Source organism: Oryctolagus cuniculus, chromosome 7 (genome assembly GCF_964237555.1).
Source record: "Oryctolagus cuniculus chromosome 7, mOryCun1.1, whole genome shotgun sequence".
Taxonomy (NCBI): domain Eukaryota; kingdom Metazoa; phylum Chordata; class Mammalia; order Lagomorpha; family Leporidae; genus Oryctolagus; species Oryctolagus cuniculus.
Window position 1 is genome coordinate 69,068,184 of NC_091438.1, and position 18,826 is coordinate 69,087,009.

The 18,826-nt window shown below is 43.6% G+C and overlaps 1 protein-coding gene and 1 pseudogene across 3 annotated transcripts; one reads left to right on the forward strand and one right to left on the reverse strand.

Annotated features, from left to right (window-relative positions):
• Positions 1-3,739: 3,739 nt before the first annotated feature.
• S1PR1 (sphingosine-1-phosphate receptor 1) lies at positions 3,740-9,621 on the reverse strand. Of its 3 annotated transcripts, none has more exons than XM_008263949.4 (2): positions 8,132-9,621; positions 3,740-6,454 (listed from the first exon to the last, which is right to left on the reverse strand). In XM_008263949.4, exon 2 carries the CDS (start codon positions 6,282-6,284, stop codon positions 5,136-5,138), a length of 1,149 nt encoding a protein of 382 aa, XP_008262171.1. In that variant the 5' UTR covers positions 6,285-6,454; positions 8,132-9,621; the 3' UTR covers positions 3,740-5,135. The 3 variants fall into 3 exon arrangements, with proteins under 3 accessions (XP_008262171.1, XP_008262172.1, NP_001185875.1); XM_008263950.4 differs by lacking the exon at positions 8,132-9,621 and adding an exon at positions 6,677-8,065; NM_001198946.1 differs by lacking the exon at positions 8,132-9,621 and having other exon boundaries at positions 5,136-6,284.
• A 56-nt stretch (positions 9,622-9,677) lies between these two features.
• On the forward strand, positions 9,678-17,832 carry LOC100351670 (heterogeneous nuclear ribonucleoprotein D-like; annotated as a pseudogene).
• The last annotated feature ends 994 nt before the right edge of the window (positions 17,833-18,826 follow it).

The window sequence follows — 18,826 nt, forward strand, 5'->3', positions numbered from 1 at the left end:
TATTTAGCATTTTAATGTTTTGGTTCCAGAGCATGGGATAATACAAAACAACATATATTCCTTCTACAAAATACTTTGGAACCTTTGCCACTTTCTATTGAACTCCATGGAACTTTTCATTATTTCACAAAGTCCTGTACAGCTGTCATACTCAGAAGTATTCATTATTCTTTCAGATTTCACAGGTCTTAAGAATACGGTTGGATAAATTTATATAAATCTATACATTTGAGTAATCAGTACCCTAAAAGGTTAAGATTCAGAGCATTGCTAACTACTAGAGAGTTCCCTAATGTTCTTTTACAGTTTATACCCTTCTCCCTGGCAACTTCAGTTCTAATTTGTATCTCCAGGATTAGTTTTGCCTTTTCTTGAGCTTCACACAAATGGAATCCTGCACTGTGTTCTCTTGTGGTTGGCTCCTTTTGTTCAATGTGATTTTAAGAGTTGCACAAATTGTTGCAAGTATCAGTAGTAGTTCCTTTTTGTGATCGCTGGATAGCATTCAGATGTGTAAATGTACCACAGTGCGTTTACCCAGTATTAACATAGCTGTTAGCTGGATGCATGAAGATACTGCAATGAAAGAAAATGTAGCGATTCCCCTTCATTCAAATCTGTAACCCACACTTGACTTTTACTAATTTCTATATGCAGAGTTGAATCTGATTCTTAATCATTCAGCCCTCAAAGGCATGAGAGTATGGGAAAAACAGGAACCCCTTGAAAGTCTGACTCCAAGAGGAAAACACAAGGGAACAAGAGATAGGATGTGTTAGAAGTGATATGGTTAACAAGAACCAAAAAAAAACCAGGCTGTTGTCCAGGATTGTAGAAAGAATTAATACAGCCCAATCCCTCAATATTATTCCCCTCTTCTCTCAGCTGGTTCTCTTGGTCACTGGCTGAAGTCCCTTTTACTTTTAGACAATCCAAAGGCTTTCAGAAAGGATTTCACAAAGGATTCGAGAAAACTTTCCTTAGATGAATATTCTGAAGTGTGGCTCCAGTTCCAATTAGTATGACAGTGAAGACAGTGATGTTTATTAAAAAAAATACTAAATACTTTTCCTTAGCCCAAGTGAAGCACACATCAAAAGAGTAGGAAGGAAGCTTGGAGGAAGTGATGCAATTTGTTATGATCCCTCATCATCAAAATTTGACTGTATCCTGAGGAGAAGACTCATAGGTCCTACCACGTTTTCCTTTTTTTTTTTTTTTTTTTTGTGATTCTTCTCTCGAGGAGTTTATGACCTATTTGAAGAAAACACAGACAAATCTAGTCTAATCATGAGTGAGATCTAATCTAGTTTGCTCCAATTAATGAAAAAAAAATCACCATTCCAGCCAAGGAATATGGAATACACCATTAAAAAGAATAACATTATTCAGAAATTGTGAAGTTATTATTTTAAATGCTGTAGGTGAATAATGATTCCTAGTTAGAAATTAATTTTTGAGCCAAAGATTATTCTCAAGGTCATGCTTCAGCTAAAAAAGGGATTGCTAGTTACTTGAACCTCAACCTTTCAGTTGGCAGGATTTCCCCCAGTGAGCTCTCCATTCTCTGGTGGTTGTTTTGCAGGGTATAGCTCTTAAACAAGCTACCTATGTAATTGCCTAGAAAAAATGACAGATATCAATGATGCATGGAGCAGAGACTTGAAGAATCAAAGCACATAAAAAGTACAATCCGGGTTGGAAACACAGCATAGAGGTGCACCAGGCATACTCTTAACACAGGCAATGTCCTTAGCAGAAATCAACCCAATTTGAAAGAAGTAAAATTAAATTTTATTATAATAAAGTTTTCCTTCCGTTAGGAAAAAATGAAGATGCCATACATCACAACTGAAGCCCTGACATAGCTAATAAAATACAGTAACTATTGAACAAGAAAAGCAAACTTTCCATTACTATAAACTTTTGAATTTCTAATATCACTAGATTAACTATCATTATAGAACTAAATTTTTCTCCCTACAGGGAGTCTAAAAAGCAAGAACAAGAATTTGTCTTTATTTAAGATTTTCATTAGAAGATCTGTAAAATTATAATCACATTTAATGTTATTGGGAATAAAATGCTATGTGATGACATTCCATACCATTTCAAAACATTTCCTGATATTTTGAGCCAAGCTGAACTTATTACAGGAATATATCAAGTATTGCCCAGATTGTCTGTTTTCTCCCTTCAAAAACCACTGCATGTTTAATCAAAACTTAATATGTGTATTTTAGTATAAACATATAATTACTGGGATTTTTTTTTCCTCAGCCTCATTTCTCAGAATATACTCAATGAAAACCAGATACTCATGTTGGGATACAACCATGTATCTTGCCTCTAAATCTTGCTTCAGGGCCAGAACTGGGCCAAGCCACACATCTGCCCAGGCCAGCCACAGCCCACAGTGGTCAGCTTTCTTGCAATGAACTGCACTGTCAGGGTTTCCAGGGAAAGAGCACATCTAATCCTTGGATGATGTGCTCACAGGTGGGCGAGTGAGGGTGTCTGCCCTGTCACCAATGACCTGCCCATTCTTCTCCAACACTAGCAGCCCTGACCTCTTTTCCCCCATGCTGTGAGTCACCAACTGTTCTTCTAAAGGTAAGTCCGAATGTATGAACATGTTATCTTCCATAAAAACACCAAGTGGACTTGCTTTTCCATTATGCTTGACTCCGTACTGAAAGCTCTAGGAAGTGAGTGTAACATGAAGTCATTCCTTCCGTCTCAGCAGACAGATGGAGAGACATTCCAGTTCGTTTCCAGCCTTTTGTCTTTGGAGCATTTTTGGCATTTCCTTCAGGAAACTGGAGGTGATGACCTCAGGTTTCCGTAGTGAACACACTTCTGTTTCCCACAGTTAACCTTACCCAGAAATGACATCTACACTATTAGGTAAAGTTTATCTTCATGCCCCAACTGTGTCCTGTGCATATTCAATGACACTTGAAAGCACAAATGCTCGAAGTAACAATAGGACGGGAGACTCAAACACACCAAAATACTTTGATTTTCTCCCCAGCACAACAGTATCGAAACGAGAATTGACTATTAATATAACACTCTGATGCTTGCTGTGTGCTCTGGCTTTCATTTTATAGTTGGAGAAATTGAAAGCCAAGAGGGTTAAAGCTTTCCAATACTGTGAACTGAATTTTATTGCAGATAAAAGGTGCTGTGCTACACAGCCTACATTCTGCAACTTGCTTATCCTTTGACATTCCTTACTTCCATATTGTCCCAGAGAAGTCCAGACGGTGTCCAAAATAAATAAATAAAGCCAAGTTAATATTATTTCCTTTATCTATATCTTCATTCAGCATATTGATGAAGTGCCGAGAGTACACATTTTGGTTGATGAGTTCAAACTGAATATAATTTAAATTAGATTTACAATCACATTGGTGTATATTAGCTTATGACAGAATTCCTGTAGCTAATTTAGTTAGGTTTTACCTAATTATATTTACTTGCTAACAGGGTATTCAGAAAGTTGGTGGTTTTATCTCATTCTTTAGTACTCTTCAATGTTAACTCATTGAGGTTTCTCTTCCTGAAAAAGATACAGTGGTTTCTAAACAAACCACATCTTTTTCATGCCATAGTTTATCAAGGTGAAATCCTTTAAAGAAAAACAGAAGTTTGTACTTAGGTATGTTTCCAAAGATCTTCAAGGTCAAAGAGAATGTCTCAGTAATTGTTTTCAAAAATGCTCTTCACAAAGGGATCTTTAAAAAAATCAGTTTATTAATGTTTAAAAGTCGATAAAGCTATGTGCAAAATGATTCACAAAAGTCAGAAACCTATTAAATACTATTTTTTAAAAAAGACATTTCTTGGTTTAATTGCACTGAAAATCAAACTAAAGAGACAGTAATATATTTTTATTCTTTCTTTGTGACACTTATACACATCTTCAATTACTATCTAATGAACAACTGTACTGAAAAAGTTCTGGTGTTCCCTATCAGTTAAAGTAATGCTTTCAAGGGCACAAGAGGGTGGTATTTTCTTAAGAAATACACATTCAATGGTGTTAACACAGGTTAGAAAAATCCAATAAAAAGACATCTGCTGAAACAAATACATTCAAAAATCATGAAAAGTTCTTTTAACACAACAAAACACAACCATCTTGTTGGTTAAAATGAATCACGTAACACTCTGAAATAAACATCAACAAAAGTGCCAAAGACAGCTGTTGTATTTGTTAGACAAAGTCATTAAGAAATCTCTCTTGGTTTACAAAAGTTAACTCCCAGTCAGTTTTCACCTTGTTTTGCTTGCTTGTTTCTCCCATAGCACTAAGGCTCCTGGCTGATATCACTGAAAGTGGACTTCTTCGAGCGAATTACAGCCACAATGGACATGATGCGGGAACATTTCATTGTAAAGACGGTTTTGTTTTTCGTTGTTTTTTAAAGAATCAAAGTGACTTCAACCAAATTCCAAGAAACTGATCCAGCTCACATGGAAACTTTGGCCTCAGCATGTGAAATTGCTTTACATCTCCAACCAACTCCCTGCCTACCTACTCAACACAGCCTACCTGCTACAGATCATCAACAAATGGCCCTGGGGCCACCGCCTCAGCTCTGGCCAATACCAGGAGGCTAAGATACAAAGTAAAGGAGTTGGAGGAGGGGCGTGAAGGGGAAGGGAGGGAGGGATGTGCGGAGCATCCCAAAACAAGCAGAAGTGCACACGCTCACTCGGATTTGGAACTCAAGTGAAAGAAAACATCTTTCCAACACTCCAGACAGACGGACGCTTTCTCATGGGGACGTTAGTCTTTGAGGAGGGGCCAAAAGAACCCTTCGGGAGCTTGACAATGCTAGACCTTTGGCTCAGTGCAAAATCAAAGCTCCAGTGGGGAGGAAACAGACTCCAGGCCGGCCCGATCTCCACCCTTCCCAGTGCATTGTTCAGGGGAGCTACTGCTACCACAAACACGAGGCACCGCCACGATGCTGCGGTTTCCCCCCTCCTCCATCCCTCTGGCTCGCAGCAGCTCCTCCCTGGCAACAGTCGAGGCCCAGAGACGGTCCCCCTACCCCCACCCCCGACGCCGGGTGGTGGGCGACCATGTAACAGTGCTTCCCACGGGTTGGCAGCTGTCCGTTTTAGGAGGACGAGTTGACGTTGCCAGAAGACATGATGGTCTCGGGGTTGTCCCCATCGTCCTTCTGGGGGTGGGAGGAGTTGTCCGATTTACTGCGACTGAATTCCACGCCCGCGATGATGGGGCGCTTGAACTTGCCGGCCGAGTCTCCGCTGGGACACTTGCAGCAGGACATGATCCGGATGAAGGCCCGGCGCATCTCCTTGTTGGTCAGCGTGTAAATGATGGGGTTGGTGCCGGAGTTGAGCACAGCCAGCACCAGGAAGTACTCCGCTTTGAAGAGGATGTCGCAGGTCTTCACCTTGCAGCCCACGTCCAGCAGAAGCAGGATGAAGAGCGGGGCCCAGCAGGCGATGAAGACGCTCAGGACGATGATGACGGTCTTGAGCAGCGCCAGCGACTTCTCCGAGCTGCGGCTGGCCTTGGAAATGTTCTTGCGGAAGGTCAGCCGGCGGCTCCGAGTCCTGACCAGGGAGTAGATCCTGCAGTACAGGATGACGATGGAGAGCAGGAGCAGGGTGAAGACGGTGGTGCAGAAGAGGATATAGTGCTTGTGGTAGAGCGGCAACACGGTGGAGCAGCTGGACAGCGTGCTGATGCAGTTCCAGCCCATGATGGGCAGGCCACCCAGGATGAGCGAGATGACCCAGCAGGCGCTGATGAGCAGGAAGGAGCGGAAGCTGTTGCTGCCATTGTGCAGCTTCATCTTCAGCATGGTGATGTAGCGCTCGATGGCGATGGCCAGCAGGCTGAACACCGACGCAGAGAGCGCCACAAACATACTCCCTTCCCGCAGGAACCACTGCGCCGGCGTCAGCTTGTAGGTGGTGGCCCCCGACAAGAGCAGGTTGGCGGTGTAGGCCACTCCCGCCAACAGGTCTGAGAGGGCCAGGTTGCCAATAAAGTAGTACATGGGGCGGTGGAATTTCTTGGTTTTCCAAATGGTCAGCAAGACAAAGATGTTCTCCAGGATGATGAAGCAGCAGATGAGAATGAAAACCACCGAAGTCAGCTTAATGCCATTCTCCTTGTCCGCGCTGATGTTCAGCTTCCCCGTGTAATTGTAATGCCGCACGATGATATCGTAGTTGACATAGTCGGAGACCGAGTTGCGGAGGGCCTTGACCAGCGGGATGTTGGTGGGCCCCATGGTACCCGCTCTGTCTCCGCGCCACGAACCCGGGGAGCTCTTCTCCGGACGAGCGCTAGAGGGCGAGGCTGAGGCACGAGCTGTCACCCGCTGCCGGGGAGGTTCAGGGAGCAATCCAGGCTTTTTTGTGCAGCCTTGCCTTGCCTGGGGAGAGCCTCAGAAACCGCAGCCTGAAACAAGTCACAAAGAGGAAGGAGTCAGGCAGAAAGCCACAGCACACTGGTATAATTCATTCTGGCCAAGGCACTGCTCCAGTTTTGTTCTTGTTGATTTGGTTTAGGGAAACGTAGGGAGGGGAACTTTTTTGTTAAATAAATTTCTTGCAAAAAGGGGGGTGGGGCCGTTGGGGGTAGGGGCGAGGGGAAACAGAGGAAGAAAGCCCAAACATTTACCCAAGCTGAAAATTCCAAACAGAAGAGACGAAAACTCTCTCCCTATTGTCACAGCCGCTCAAATGGAAATGGGAAACCTGGGGTGCATGGCGGAAGGAGTAGGGGTGGGGAGGCGCCCCATTCGGACTCCACTCTCGCCTGCTCGCCCCACCCTCGACGCCCTGATTTCCATTCGGGAGATTCTCCGAAGCCGCCACCAGCTCAGCTGTGCGCTCACCACCAGCTCACGGCCTCTCCTCGGAAGACACTTAACCGCCAGCCACAGGGTGGAGACGCACACCTCTTCCCTTGCCCCACTTTACCCCCCACCCACGCCAAGCTCAAGGACGCAAGCACCACCTCCTAATTGCCATGCAAGAAATTAGATTTGCACGAAAATCATTTGACAGCGCAAGTCATTTTTTGGACTCTATTAATAACTCTCTAGGAGCAGGTGTGCTTAGGGTCGGAGGGCGCAGCGAGGTGTGGGCAGGCGGGTCCGCCCCATCTTGCGGTAAACAGGAAAGCTTAGCGCCTCCGTGAAGCAACTGCCTTTTCTACCTTCTTCTTTTTTTTCCCGCAAGTCAGTGCAAGTAAATTTAAAGGCGCTCAGTGCAAACCATTCATAAGAGATTGCAGCAAATCTCATAAGTTTTGCACATCGGTTGATTGCATAAATATTTTAGGGTTAGTATCACACGAGAGAGAGAAACAGAGGGGAGAGAGGGAGGGAGAGAGAGAGAGAGAGAAAGTTACAGGGCTAAAGATAACAACAGTTCATGCCACCGCATTCCTAATCTCCAATGCAAAAGCGCTCTCCAAAAAGGCGCCCACACAGACGTCTAGGGCATTGCTAAACTCGCCGGCGCAGCCTCATTTACGGCTGCCCTCCAACGCTCTGCCTCCTTTAAACACCCAGAAACTGAAGGGAATGACGCCCAGCAGCAATCTGCAAAAGTCTCTTTCAAGTTGGTTAAAAGTTTCAAGGTAAGGTTGCAAAGAAAAAGTGCAGTAAAGGCGGCGGGAGCGAAGCAGGCAGAGCTAGCTCGCGCCCAGAGGCTCCGCATTTCCATCTCATTCGACACCCCGCGCGCGGGCAGGACAAGTTTAAGTCATCGCCGTGTCCCGCATATTCTTTGTCTAAAGGCTTTCCAAAAATAAGCGCCTTCCCTGTCTTCCCACCAACCGCGGCGTCCGCTCGCCATTCCCACTCCCAGTCTGTTCGACTATTAGGAATTCGGAACTAGCCCTTTTCCAAACTCCAGGCACCAGCAGTACCGCCCCTCGCCCCCCGCGCCCGCGCCCCGAACAATCCGATGGAGCTGGGCTCCTGGGTAGCACCAGAGAGGAATCTTTTTCAAACTTTCCGTTGCCTTCGTTCGGGTTGAAAAATTCGTTTCTGACTCCTGCGCCATCTGGCCCGAGGGCCCCCCCCGGCGCCCCCGGCCCCCATGCGCGCCGCCCGCAACCCCGTACCTCGCTCAGGCGGGACGCAGCTGCGTTCGAAGAGCTCCGGCTCGGCGCGCCCCGCTCCTCATCTTGTTGCCGCCCGCAATGAGCTGCGTCGCGCCCTGGCAAACTTAACTCCAGTCGGGGTCCCCTCCCTGCGCAGCCGTGCACTCCAAAGGGTAGCCTGGCTGGCGTGGCCTGGCTCCCGGCTGCGTTCGCCTCGCAGCGCCGCGCGGAGGCAGAGTGGCTGCTGTAGGCAGAGGCGGGGAGGGGTTAATGCCCTAACCCCCCACGCCCTCCGTCGGCGGCTGAGGGCCCCCGGATCTGGGCTGCTGAGACAAACTGTCCAGGAAAGAACTGGGGCAGACGCAAAAAGAGAAAGAGAAAAAAAAAAAAAAAAAAAAAAAAAAAAAGCACCCTCCCCCCCCAACCAGCAAAAAAAAAAAAAAAAAGCAGAAGGGGCGGAGCGTGGTGCCCCCTGGATTCTAATGTATAAATCTCTGCCTTCGCCCAGCGATCAGCCGCCGCTCTGCGCCCTGGAGAGGAGAGGAGGGCAAGAGCCCTAGAAACTTCTCTCCCGAAAAGTCTTATCCGAGGTCCCGTAGCGCACCTCCCGGCTCCCCCAGCCCGCAGCCCTGGGAGAATCAAATCTCCAGATCGGGGTCGGGCTACCCAGGGCCGCGTTCAGCGCCCACAGGGGAAACCGGAGCCTGGGCGAGGAGTGGCTGCGAAGGGGCTGCGAGGAGTGTGGAGCCGGCGAGTGGCCCGGGAGTGGAAAGAGCCTGAAGATTCCCCGACACCGCCGCCTCCCTGTGGAGATCCCAGTGCCGCCGAACCCCTTGCGGTCCGACCCGCACTTAGTGGCTTTCCCAGGGCGTCCAGTGAAAAAGGGACGAGCGCCGGGTCTAGTGTTGGGAGGGTGTTGCCCGCCCTCAGCTGGACGCACAGTGGGGCCGGGTGTCCCAGATTCCAGCCACTGGCGACGCCTTTGAGGAGGGGGCCCGCTGCCGGGTCCCAGATGATTTAGAAAGCCTGTGCAGCTCAGGAATTTCCAAAGGCAAGACCCGCCCAGCTCCGCCGACAGCCTGCAGTTGCCCAGCTTGAGACTGGCGTCCTTCTCTGTCTTTCTTCTTGGGGGGACAACGCGCAGCCCCCCCAAATCTCAATATTCCGGACCCATCCTGTTCTTTTGCTTAGATGCTAAGTAAGAACCTGGGGAGGAGAAGCAGCTGTGCACTGAATGTGCCTGGGGGGCAAGCTCCGTGCACTTGTGCCCCTGCCCGCCTGTCACCAAGGTTTCCACTCAGTCCCTGGTCTCACCGCCTTCCCCTGCAAAACTTCCCCCGCTGTGCAGTTTCAATTGATAGACACACCCTGTACCTGAATGACTCAGAAGGAGCTTGAACGAATAAACAACAGACCCCTGGCTTCTGAGATTTTATGAGCTTGCAAAAAGAGAGAGAGAAAGAGAGAGAGAAGCGACAGTTAACTTACAGCCGCCTTAAAGCCCTCATCAACGGCATTTGCACTCAACACAGTACCCACGCATTCAGTAACAGTACTCGCATACAGCATGGAAATCAAGATAACAGTACCGAAGACTCAAGAGGGGTTTGAGGGCTTCTTTCATTTACAAGGAGAGTTACACTGTGCCTACCTAGCACAACATAAAGTGAGCACTCTGCAATCCTAACTCCTCCCGACTAATATATGAGTTTTTCTTTTTTTTTTTCTTGGTGGATGAAAAAGTTTAACTTAATTGCCCAGCCAGACTGTATCAAGCTAGATTGTCTAATTTCACACAACTGTTCCGTGAAGCAAGCAAGCGTTGTTGGCCTTTTATAGAGGAGGGAGGCGTCACTCAGCTTAAGTGACCTGTGGATTTCACAACCACTGAGGGGCAGAGCTAGGTTCTACAACTTCAGCACAGCAGATGCCTTGTGACACCATCAATCAATAAGCAGTTCAGGAGTCAAAATGTACGTTCCCAAAAGGAACTGAAGTGGGAAATGTCAGGGAGATAGATTAAGTTCATAAGCTGGAGGCCACAGCTGCCCCACCCGCATATAATCTTATCGTCAATCAGATGACTCCTCCCCCAAATGCACCACCCTTTACTTGGGACCAGGGGGCAGTCCTGTGTAACCAAGCCCCTCTTCGAAGCTAATAAAAGCCCAGTGAAGGGGAGCACACGGCCTCTTTTTTTCTCTCTTCGCACCCCTTGGACCCAGGGTATGAATTCCCCTTTCATCTTTCCTAGCCCACTTTCCCTAAATGGAGCCATCTTGTGCCTGTGTATTCTTCTTACTTTCTAAATAAACCTTACCATGCTGCATGCTGTGCTTAGAATTCTTCCCTAAGTAAAAGGCAAGTACCTGAGATAGTAATTTTGACCCAACCTAGCCCACAACAGAATCAGAGCTCTTTTTGACTATCCATGTGCAGAAAATGTACGTTAAAGTAGGCTTGTAAATGTCCTTTTTAAATCACTTAATTCCCAACGACGTGTATGTACAATGTTTACACATACATTTATTAATGAGTATTTTTTAAAGATTTGGTTATTTATTTGAAAGAGAAAGTTACAGAGATGCAGAGGCAGAGAGAGAGGAGAAAGCGTCTATCCACTGGGTAGCTCCCCAAATGGCCACAGTGACCGGAGCTGTGCCGAAGCTGTGCTGATCCAAAGTCAGGAGCCAGGAGCATCTTCCAGGTCTCCCACACAGTGCAGGGGCCCAAGTACTAGGGTTTCCAGGCCATAGCAGAGAGCTGGATTGGAAGTGGAGCAGCCAGGACTCAAACTGGCACCCATATGGGATGCCAGCACTGCAGGCGGTGGCTTTACTCAATACACCCAGTGCTGGCCCCAATGAGTACTTTTTGAAACCTCTCAATGTTGGTATATAATATGGAATATAAAGTTTTACTCTTAATATTTGTGTACCAAATTTAAATGTTACCGATATTAATTCATTGAATTCCTACAGTAACCCTACAAGAGAGGTAGCATTATTATTTTTACAAACAAGGAAACTGAGCCCCAGACATATTCAGCAACTTGGTTGCTGTGGAACATGACCTTAGGCAGGTTGCAGACTCAACCACAACTCCAAACCACCAGATAAACCTCAAGCATGTCAAAGAATCATGTAGGGGAAATCAGTCCTTTTCGTATGAATACTCTTGGCGAAGATCATTCAATATTGATCCAATATTTTAAACGGCTCGAATACCTTGCTGACAATTACTTAGCAAGATTCATTCTTAGGACCCACCTATGAATTATAAAATGTGATAAATACTAAGCAAAATTAGAAAGTAGGCAAAGCTGTTTTTCCAGAAATATCTTCCTGCCCATTCCAAGGCTTTAGTTCCCATACAAGTCCCTTCCCATTGCTCTCAAGAGAGACCTTAAGAATTGCATCCTCTTGCTATCTCCTGGCTGCTAGCCCAATTCTTTTCTGCTACTCTGAAAGCCAAGTCTAGGGTCCCTACCTTAGTTCTCATCGCCCTGAGGTTGCCATCTGATACCGAACTCATTTTCAGGTTGCTCCATCCCAAATTTCTGACTTACGTGTGCATTAGCATTTCTCTTGAAGCGTTACCAGATAAAATGACATGCAATTCTTGGGCTACATACCAAAGAAAAACGTTGTGGTTAATCAGATTCACAGGGAACTGGTCAGCTGTTTTGTTATTTGCTAAATCTGTCAACTTTACTATTTTCTCATTGCTCCACTCACTTTCTAGCTCCCTCTCCTTGCTCCACTCAAGTCCCCATAAAGATCTAACCCTTCTTTTACACATGCATTAATAACTAGCCTCCTGCTTCACTGAGAAAACAGTATGCACCTCGAGTTCCCTCTTCTCTAAGTTCCAGCATCATAACTCCACCGACACTCACCCTCTTCCCACCTGTTTCGGAAGTAAAAGCCATTTTACTACTTAAAAACTCTTGCTCATATCGCCATGCTGCTTCCCCCCAATTTTCTAAGATTTGGCTTAATTATTACTTCAATCCTCATAGTTTCAATTCTTGGCCTCTGGTGACTTCAATTTACATGAATGTTTACATGTTTTCTTTACCAAAAACTCACTGTCCTTCTTCATCCTAGATCCCAATAACTCTTCTTCTGTTTGTCAACAGTAAAAGCATCAGTAAGCCTGGGGTTACTGATGTCGTGGGTTCAGCCTTAATACCGCCAGTTCCAAGCTTAATACCGCGAGTTCTGACTTCAGGAAAGTTCCTTTAGCTTACCTGAGCCTCAATTTCCTCCTCTCTAAAATGGGATCATGGTGTTTCAGTCATTGCGAGGATCAATGAGCTTCCTAAGTACAGAGTTATCTACAGAATGGAAAGAATTCTTTACCCTCGCGCCTCCTCGCTCTCTAACCTTGTTAGAATCGTTGCTTTCATCATCTTGTTCCCCACCTTTCCATTCACTTTCCTTTTTGATTTTCAAATACAATTATTTTTAAATCAAATTAATATATGACATCACTTTCAGAAGATCAAATAATACAAAACTTCCAAAGAGCATCAGTCAGTAGTGGCTTCCTGGTCTGTAATCCTCCCAATCATGGTGAGCCAGGACATTTGCTCTGGTAAAACTGGCAAATCTTTCAATTCCTCTGTTTCATAACTCTATTTCCTTACTATCAGTTTAGAAAATATCTATAGATTTTCTGCTATTTAAAGAGAACTAATCCATTTACTATTAAGCACGTTTGGGTTATAAACTTTATAAATTCTTGTATGTCTGATATTTCTAAGATTGTGTTCTTAAATTAGACTAATATTCTGGCTAGGTATCAAGTGACAGCTTGCATGTAATTTTTCCTGAGAATTTTGAAGGCATTACTCTTTTTTTTTTTTTAATTTCTAGGATCACTGATAAAAAGCCCAAAGCCTGTCTCCTCAGGGATCCATAATGACGTGATAATTTGCAGTGGTTTTCCAATCACTTTGTAGCTCTGGAAATGACCTGAAGTCATTTACTTGATAACTTCATCATTTCCGTTTTCTGTATTTTTTTCTTTTGAAGCATCCACTAGCAGATTGTGGAAGATCTGGGCTGATGTTTTAATTTTTCTTATATTTTATTACATTTTCTACATCTTTACTTTTTTTCCTTGTTTCTGGGAGATTTCTCAATTTTTATCTTTCAATAATTCAATTAATAGTTTCCTTTCTATTATCACAGTTATAATTCCCAAGTACTCTATTTTTCTTTCACAAATGTTACATTTTTACAAAGACCTGTTCGTATTTCAAGGATGCTGTGTTTTCCCTCACCTCTGAGGATATTAGGGTATTGTTGTTGTGACATTTTCCTCTATTTTCTTAATTGTCTCACTTTCTGATTTGTTTTGGTCTCTGTTTTCTGTGTCAGTAGCTTTCTCATCTGTCAAGTGGTCTACCCTGTTGATTCATATTTCAGACAGAAGCACTGAAAGCTCATGAAAAATTTTGTGTAGTGGCCAGTCAGTGAGGGATGGCAGGTGATCAGGCTGCTTTTTTTAAGATTTTTTTTTTTTTTATTTTGAAAGAGTCACAGAGAGAGAGGGACACACACACACACACACAGAGAGAGAGAGAGAGAGAGAGAAAGAGAGTGCTATCCACTGTTTCACTCCCTAGATGACTACAATGGCTAGCACTGGGCCAGGCCAAAACCAGGAGCCAAGAGCTTCTTCCAAGTCTCCTATGTGGGTGGCAGGTACTCAAACACCTAAACCATCTTCCACTGCTTTTCCCAGGTCATCAGCAGGGAGCTGCATTAGAAGCGTAGCAACCGGGACTCGAACCAGCACGCATAAGGGATACCTGTATTGCAGGAGACGACGGCTTTACTCTTGGTGCCACGATGCCAGCCCCAGGCTGCGCACTTCCAAAATTTTAGTTTTAAATATTTATGGGGTACAGTGTGATAACTCATGAATGTATTCAATATGTGATGAGCAAATCAAGTTAGTATTTCTATCTCCTTAAAAAAAAAGTATTTACACTTGATAATTCTACCTGTTTTGGAATCCAGTGTAATAGTTTAGTAAATGCACACTGTGTGTACTGATCACACCAAGGTAATGTACATCTCCCTCTTCTTGTCATTGCTTTATATTTTGAGTTTTGAATTCCTCTTTTCTGTTTATTCATAACATATATTATAAGCTATTATGAACTATGATCTCCCCACTGTTCTGTGGAACATCAGAAATTATCCTTCTAAGTATGCTTTGGTAACTGTTTGCCAATCTGCCTCTATCTCTCCTTCCAACCCTTCCCAGTCTCTAATGATCATTGTTCTACATTCAGATCCACTTTGGTTTTCAGCTTCCACCTATGAGAGAACATGGAGTACTTATCTTGTGTTTTATTTTATTTTAATTAACCTCATGTCCTCCAGTTATACCCATTTTGCTGCAAACCATTCTTTAATAGATGGATAATATTTCAGTGTATATTCACATCTTCTTTCTTTATTCATTCATCCATTGATGAGCATCTAGTTTATTTCATATCTTAGCCATTGTGAATACTGCAACTATACACTTTTGTGGTAGGAATTCACATGTTGATATGCAGAGATCTTGACTTCTGGGCAGGTCACTTCTACCAGAGAAAAACTGAGGGAAAGGATATAGAATTTCATCATTAAATATTTGGATTTGAAATGAGTCACCATGATCATGATTGCCCATCCACCCACACACACTCTTGACTCCACTAAGTATCTCTGAGTACAGAGACCTTTGGGTTTAACCCACTTGTACAGAAAACCTCCAATAATTGCTAGAATAAGTGAATTGGTATCTGCCCTGTTTGGAGGTGCAGGCTGGAGATTAGGGTGCTTGTTTTAATTCAAATAATTTTATGTGAAAATAAAAAAGGAAAATGGATGGGAAATGAGATAATGAAAATAGTATGTTATGGTTAGAGGGAGGGACTGGCACTGTGGAATAGTAAGCTAAGCCTCCCCCTGCAGTGCCGGCACCCCATTTGGATGCTGGTTCATGTCTTGGCTGCTCCTCTTCTGATCTGGCTCTCTGCTAATGGCCTGGGAAAGCAGTGGAGGATGGTCCAAGTGTTTGGGCCCCTGCACCCAAGTGGGAGACCCTAAAGAAGCTCTTAGCTCCTGGCTTCGGATCAGCTCAGTCCCGGCCGTTGCGGCCATCTGGTGAGTGAACCAGCAGAGGGAAGACCTCTCTCTCTTCTCTTCCTCTCTTTGTAACTCTACCTTTCAAATAAATAAATAAAATCCTAAAAAAAAAAAAGATTAGAAATGGTAAGGGGTATGTGATCCATGTTCTCACCACTGTAGTGGATGCTTTATAAGCAGATTTCTTTATAGATCAGCATTTAGCACCATCTCAGAAATACCTGGAGCTTCTAATGCCTGATCAAGTTTGAGAATTGGTAGTGGGAATTCAGTTCACTTCTAGGATACCACTGCTAATTCCTTAGGTCTCAACTTTCTCTGGTCTGACAAGAAAGTTACACACATTAATTTGTTTTCTAACATATTTTGCTACTTTTATAGTTAATGAATCTTTAAACTAGTATAAGTTAAACTTAAATCCTTTACTTGTAAAGTCCTGGAAGAAGCCATAGATATATTTCTACATGGTTTTTGTAAAATATTAAATTAAAGCATTTTAACCAAAATTGACTAAAAAACTGCTGTCTTATTCCCCTAGGAAGTCCTTTCTGTTTCATATCTCCTAAGAGACATGGTTGTACAGTTGCTGAAGGCATTTTTGAGATTCTGCTAAGGGGAAGTCGAGTTTGGGCTATATTTAGTTTGAGTTTAGAAAGGTATGTGCATGAGTGTCACAGTCCTTCCACGTGATCTCTAGCCATCAGTGTATGGAAGTGATATCCAAGACTACATCAGCCACCCTCCATAGCTGCCTTAGAAATAGTCAGGGATGATGTCATGTGACTCTGACCTTGTAGCCAGTCTGGGGACAATTCTTTCCAAGATATCTCCTGGATACATTGCATTTAGAAAATTGGACTCTCATTGACACCTAGCTAAAGCAGAAATTCTCTTCTCTCCAGGACATATTTAACATTTTAGTACATATAATTATAAACATGTCATACTTTTCTTAAATCTTTAACAGGAATCACATAAAAAAGATAGATTCAAATTTTCATGTATGTATGTTTTAGCAGGGTATAACTATTACAGTTATGAAATAAATCTAGAAATATTTCAATAAAATAGGTGAAAAATTATGGGTTCTTCAATTAGACTTCCATATTTTTATTTTGTCAGGCACAAATTTATTTGTTGATGGATTATGAGAAAATCCATATTAAAAGCTAATGCAATATGAAACAGACAATAAAAATGAGCAAATAAATGCATGAAATTTATTCACATGTTGAGAAAAATTTGTGCAAAAAAATTTTTCAGCTCCATCTTCTGTCATCTTTTAGAATCTTTGTCCATACGAGATTAGGTTGCCCTGCACAGTGTACCAGCAACCCCTACAGACTGCTCTGCCACTGTGGAGGCCAAGAATGAGTACAGCAACACAGAGGAATTCACAGAGGGACCCAAGGTCAACGCCAGCGAGCGTCAGCAGGATGACGATAAACTGTTTATTGGAAGCTTGAGTGGGATGCAAGCAAGGAAGATCTGATTGAATGTTGGGCTTAATTTGGGGAAGTTGTAGACTATACAGTAAATCAGATTCAGCCACTGAAAGAGCAGGAGGAGTTGTGATTGTGCTTTTCGGGGATGGTGCTGGTGTTGATGAGGTTTTGGAGTCTAAAGGACCCAAACTTGCTGGCAAATTGATAGACCCCAATAAGGTCAAAGCTTTCAAAGGGAAGTAACCCCCTAGACAGGTTTTTGTGGGTGGATTGAGCCCAGAAACTTCTGAAGAATAAACTGAAGTATATTTCAGAGACTTTGGAGAGATTGAAGTATTAAATTTCCCATGAATACAAAAGCAAATAAAAGAAGGGTATTTTTTAAGAGTTGTTTATTTATTTATTTGAAAGGCAGAATTACAGAGAGAGAGGGAGAGACAGAGAAAGAGAGGGGTCTTCCACCCGCTGGCTCACTCCCCAAATGGCTGAAACAACCAGGGCTGGGCCAGCCTGAAGCCAGAAGCCAGGAACCAGGAGCCAGGAGCTTCATCAGGGTCTCTTAGGTGGGTGATCCAGGAGCAAGCACTTTGATCATCTTCCACTGCTTTTCCCAGGCCATTAGCAGAGAGCTGGAAAAGGGAGACCTGTGTCACAAGTCTACATGTTATGCCACAACGCCAGCCCCAGAATAAAAGAGTATTTTGAATGATCACATATATAGATGAAGAGCCAGTGAAGAAATTGTTAGAAAGCAGAGCATCCAGTTGGTTCTAGGATGTGTGAAATAAAAATTGCACCACCCAAAGAGATATATAGGGAGCAGCAGCAGCAACAAAAAGGAAGAGGTGCTGCTACAGCTGGTTGAGGAAGTGGTACCAAGTGTCGTGGCCAAAGTCAGGGCCGGAACTATAACCAAGAGCTTAATAACTATTATGATCAAGGATATGGAAATTTCAGTAGTGCCTAAAATGATGATCAAATCTGCACTTGCTATGGGGGATATAATTATATTGGTTGTAATTACAGGAACTATGCACATGGACAAGGATATACAGACTATAGTGGTCAACAGAGCACTTATGACATGGTATCTTGAGGAGGTGGCAATCACCAATCATCCTAAGGTACTAAGGAAACCTGTCTTGAAGGATGACATTGAAGCTTGGTCTTCCATTGATCTAAGATGATTATTTCGTAGAAGACTTTCTAGTGTATAAGACATAACAGTGTCCAACTGCATATAGCCACCCATTAGTGTTCTTTGTTTTTACTTTGCTCTTCGTTCTCTGTTACAACTCAATGTGTGTTGTGTTTTGAGAAATGTTGTTTGTATAATGTCATGTTAAATCACAAATAAATGCTTTCTATGTTAAAAACATTTTCAGATCATACCAAGAGCATGATACATTATAAAAGGGGAGATCCAAGTTTTAAATCAAAGCAACTACGTATTTTGGGATTGTTGATAATACATATAGTGAAAAACATTGAGCCTTCAGAATCAAAAAAAAAAAAAAAAAAGACAGATTTCCTAATGATACATCATGTGAAAAACTGGCATGGACAGTGACCAAACACAGCTCAAAATGTGCCACTATGAGGTAAAGACAACAGTAACAACTTGGTAATGATGATCTCAATCTAAGTGGAAGCACATGAAAGCTTGAAATGTTTTGAAATTCTAATGCTTACCTGTGAAAAAAGGTTCCAGAAATTTTCCTAAATTTGGCAATAGTCCTAAAATGCCTGAGATTGCCGACAATGAGTTTTGAAATGAATAAATTTCTCTACAACATCAATTAAAATTTAGATTTTTAAAATCTATTTTCTTTATATGAAGAGAGTTCTTCCATCTGTTGGTTCACTCCCCAAATGCCCAAAGCCAGGGCTGGGGCAGGCAGAAGCCAGGAGCCCAGGTCTCAGTCTGGGTCTCCCACATGGTTGGCAGGGACCTAGTCACTTGAATCATCACGTGCTGCCACTCAGGGTGCACACTGTAGAAACCCGGATTGAGAGTAGAGTGATGACTCCAACCCTGAAACCCCAATATGCGATGCAATTGTCCCAAGTGACAACTTCACCACTGTGCCAAACATCCACCCCTACAAACTTTTTTT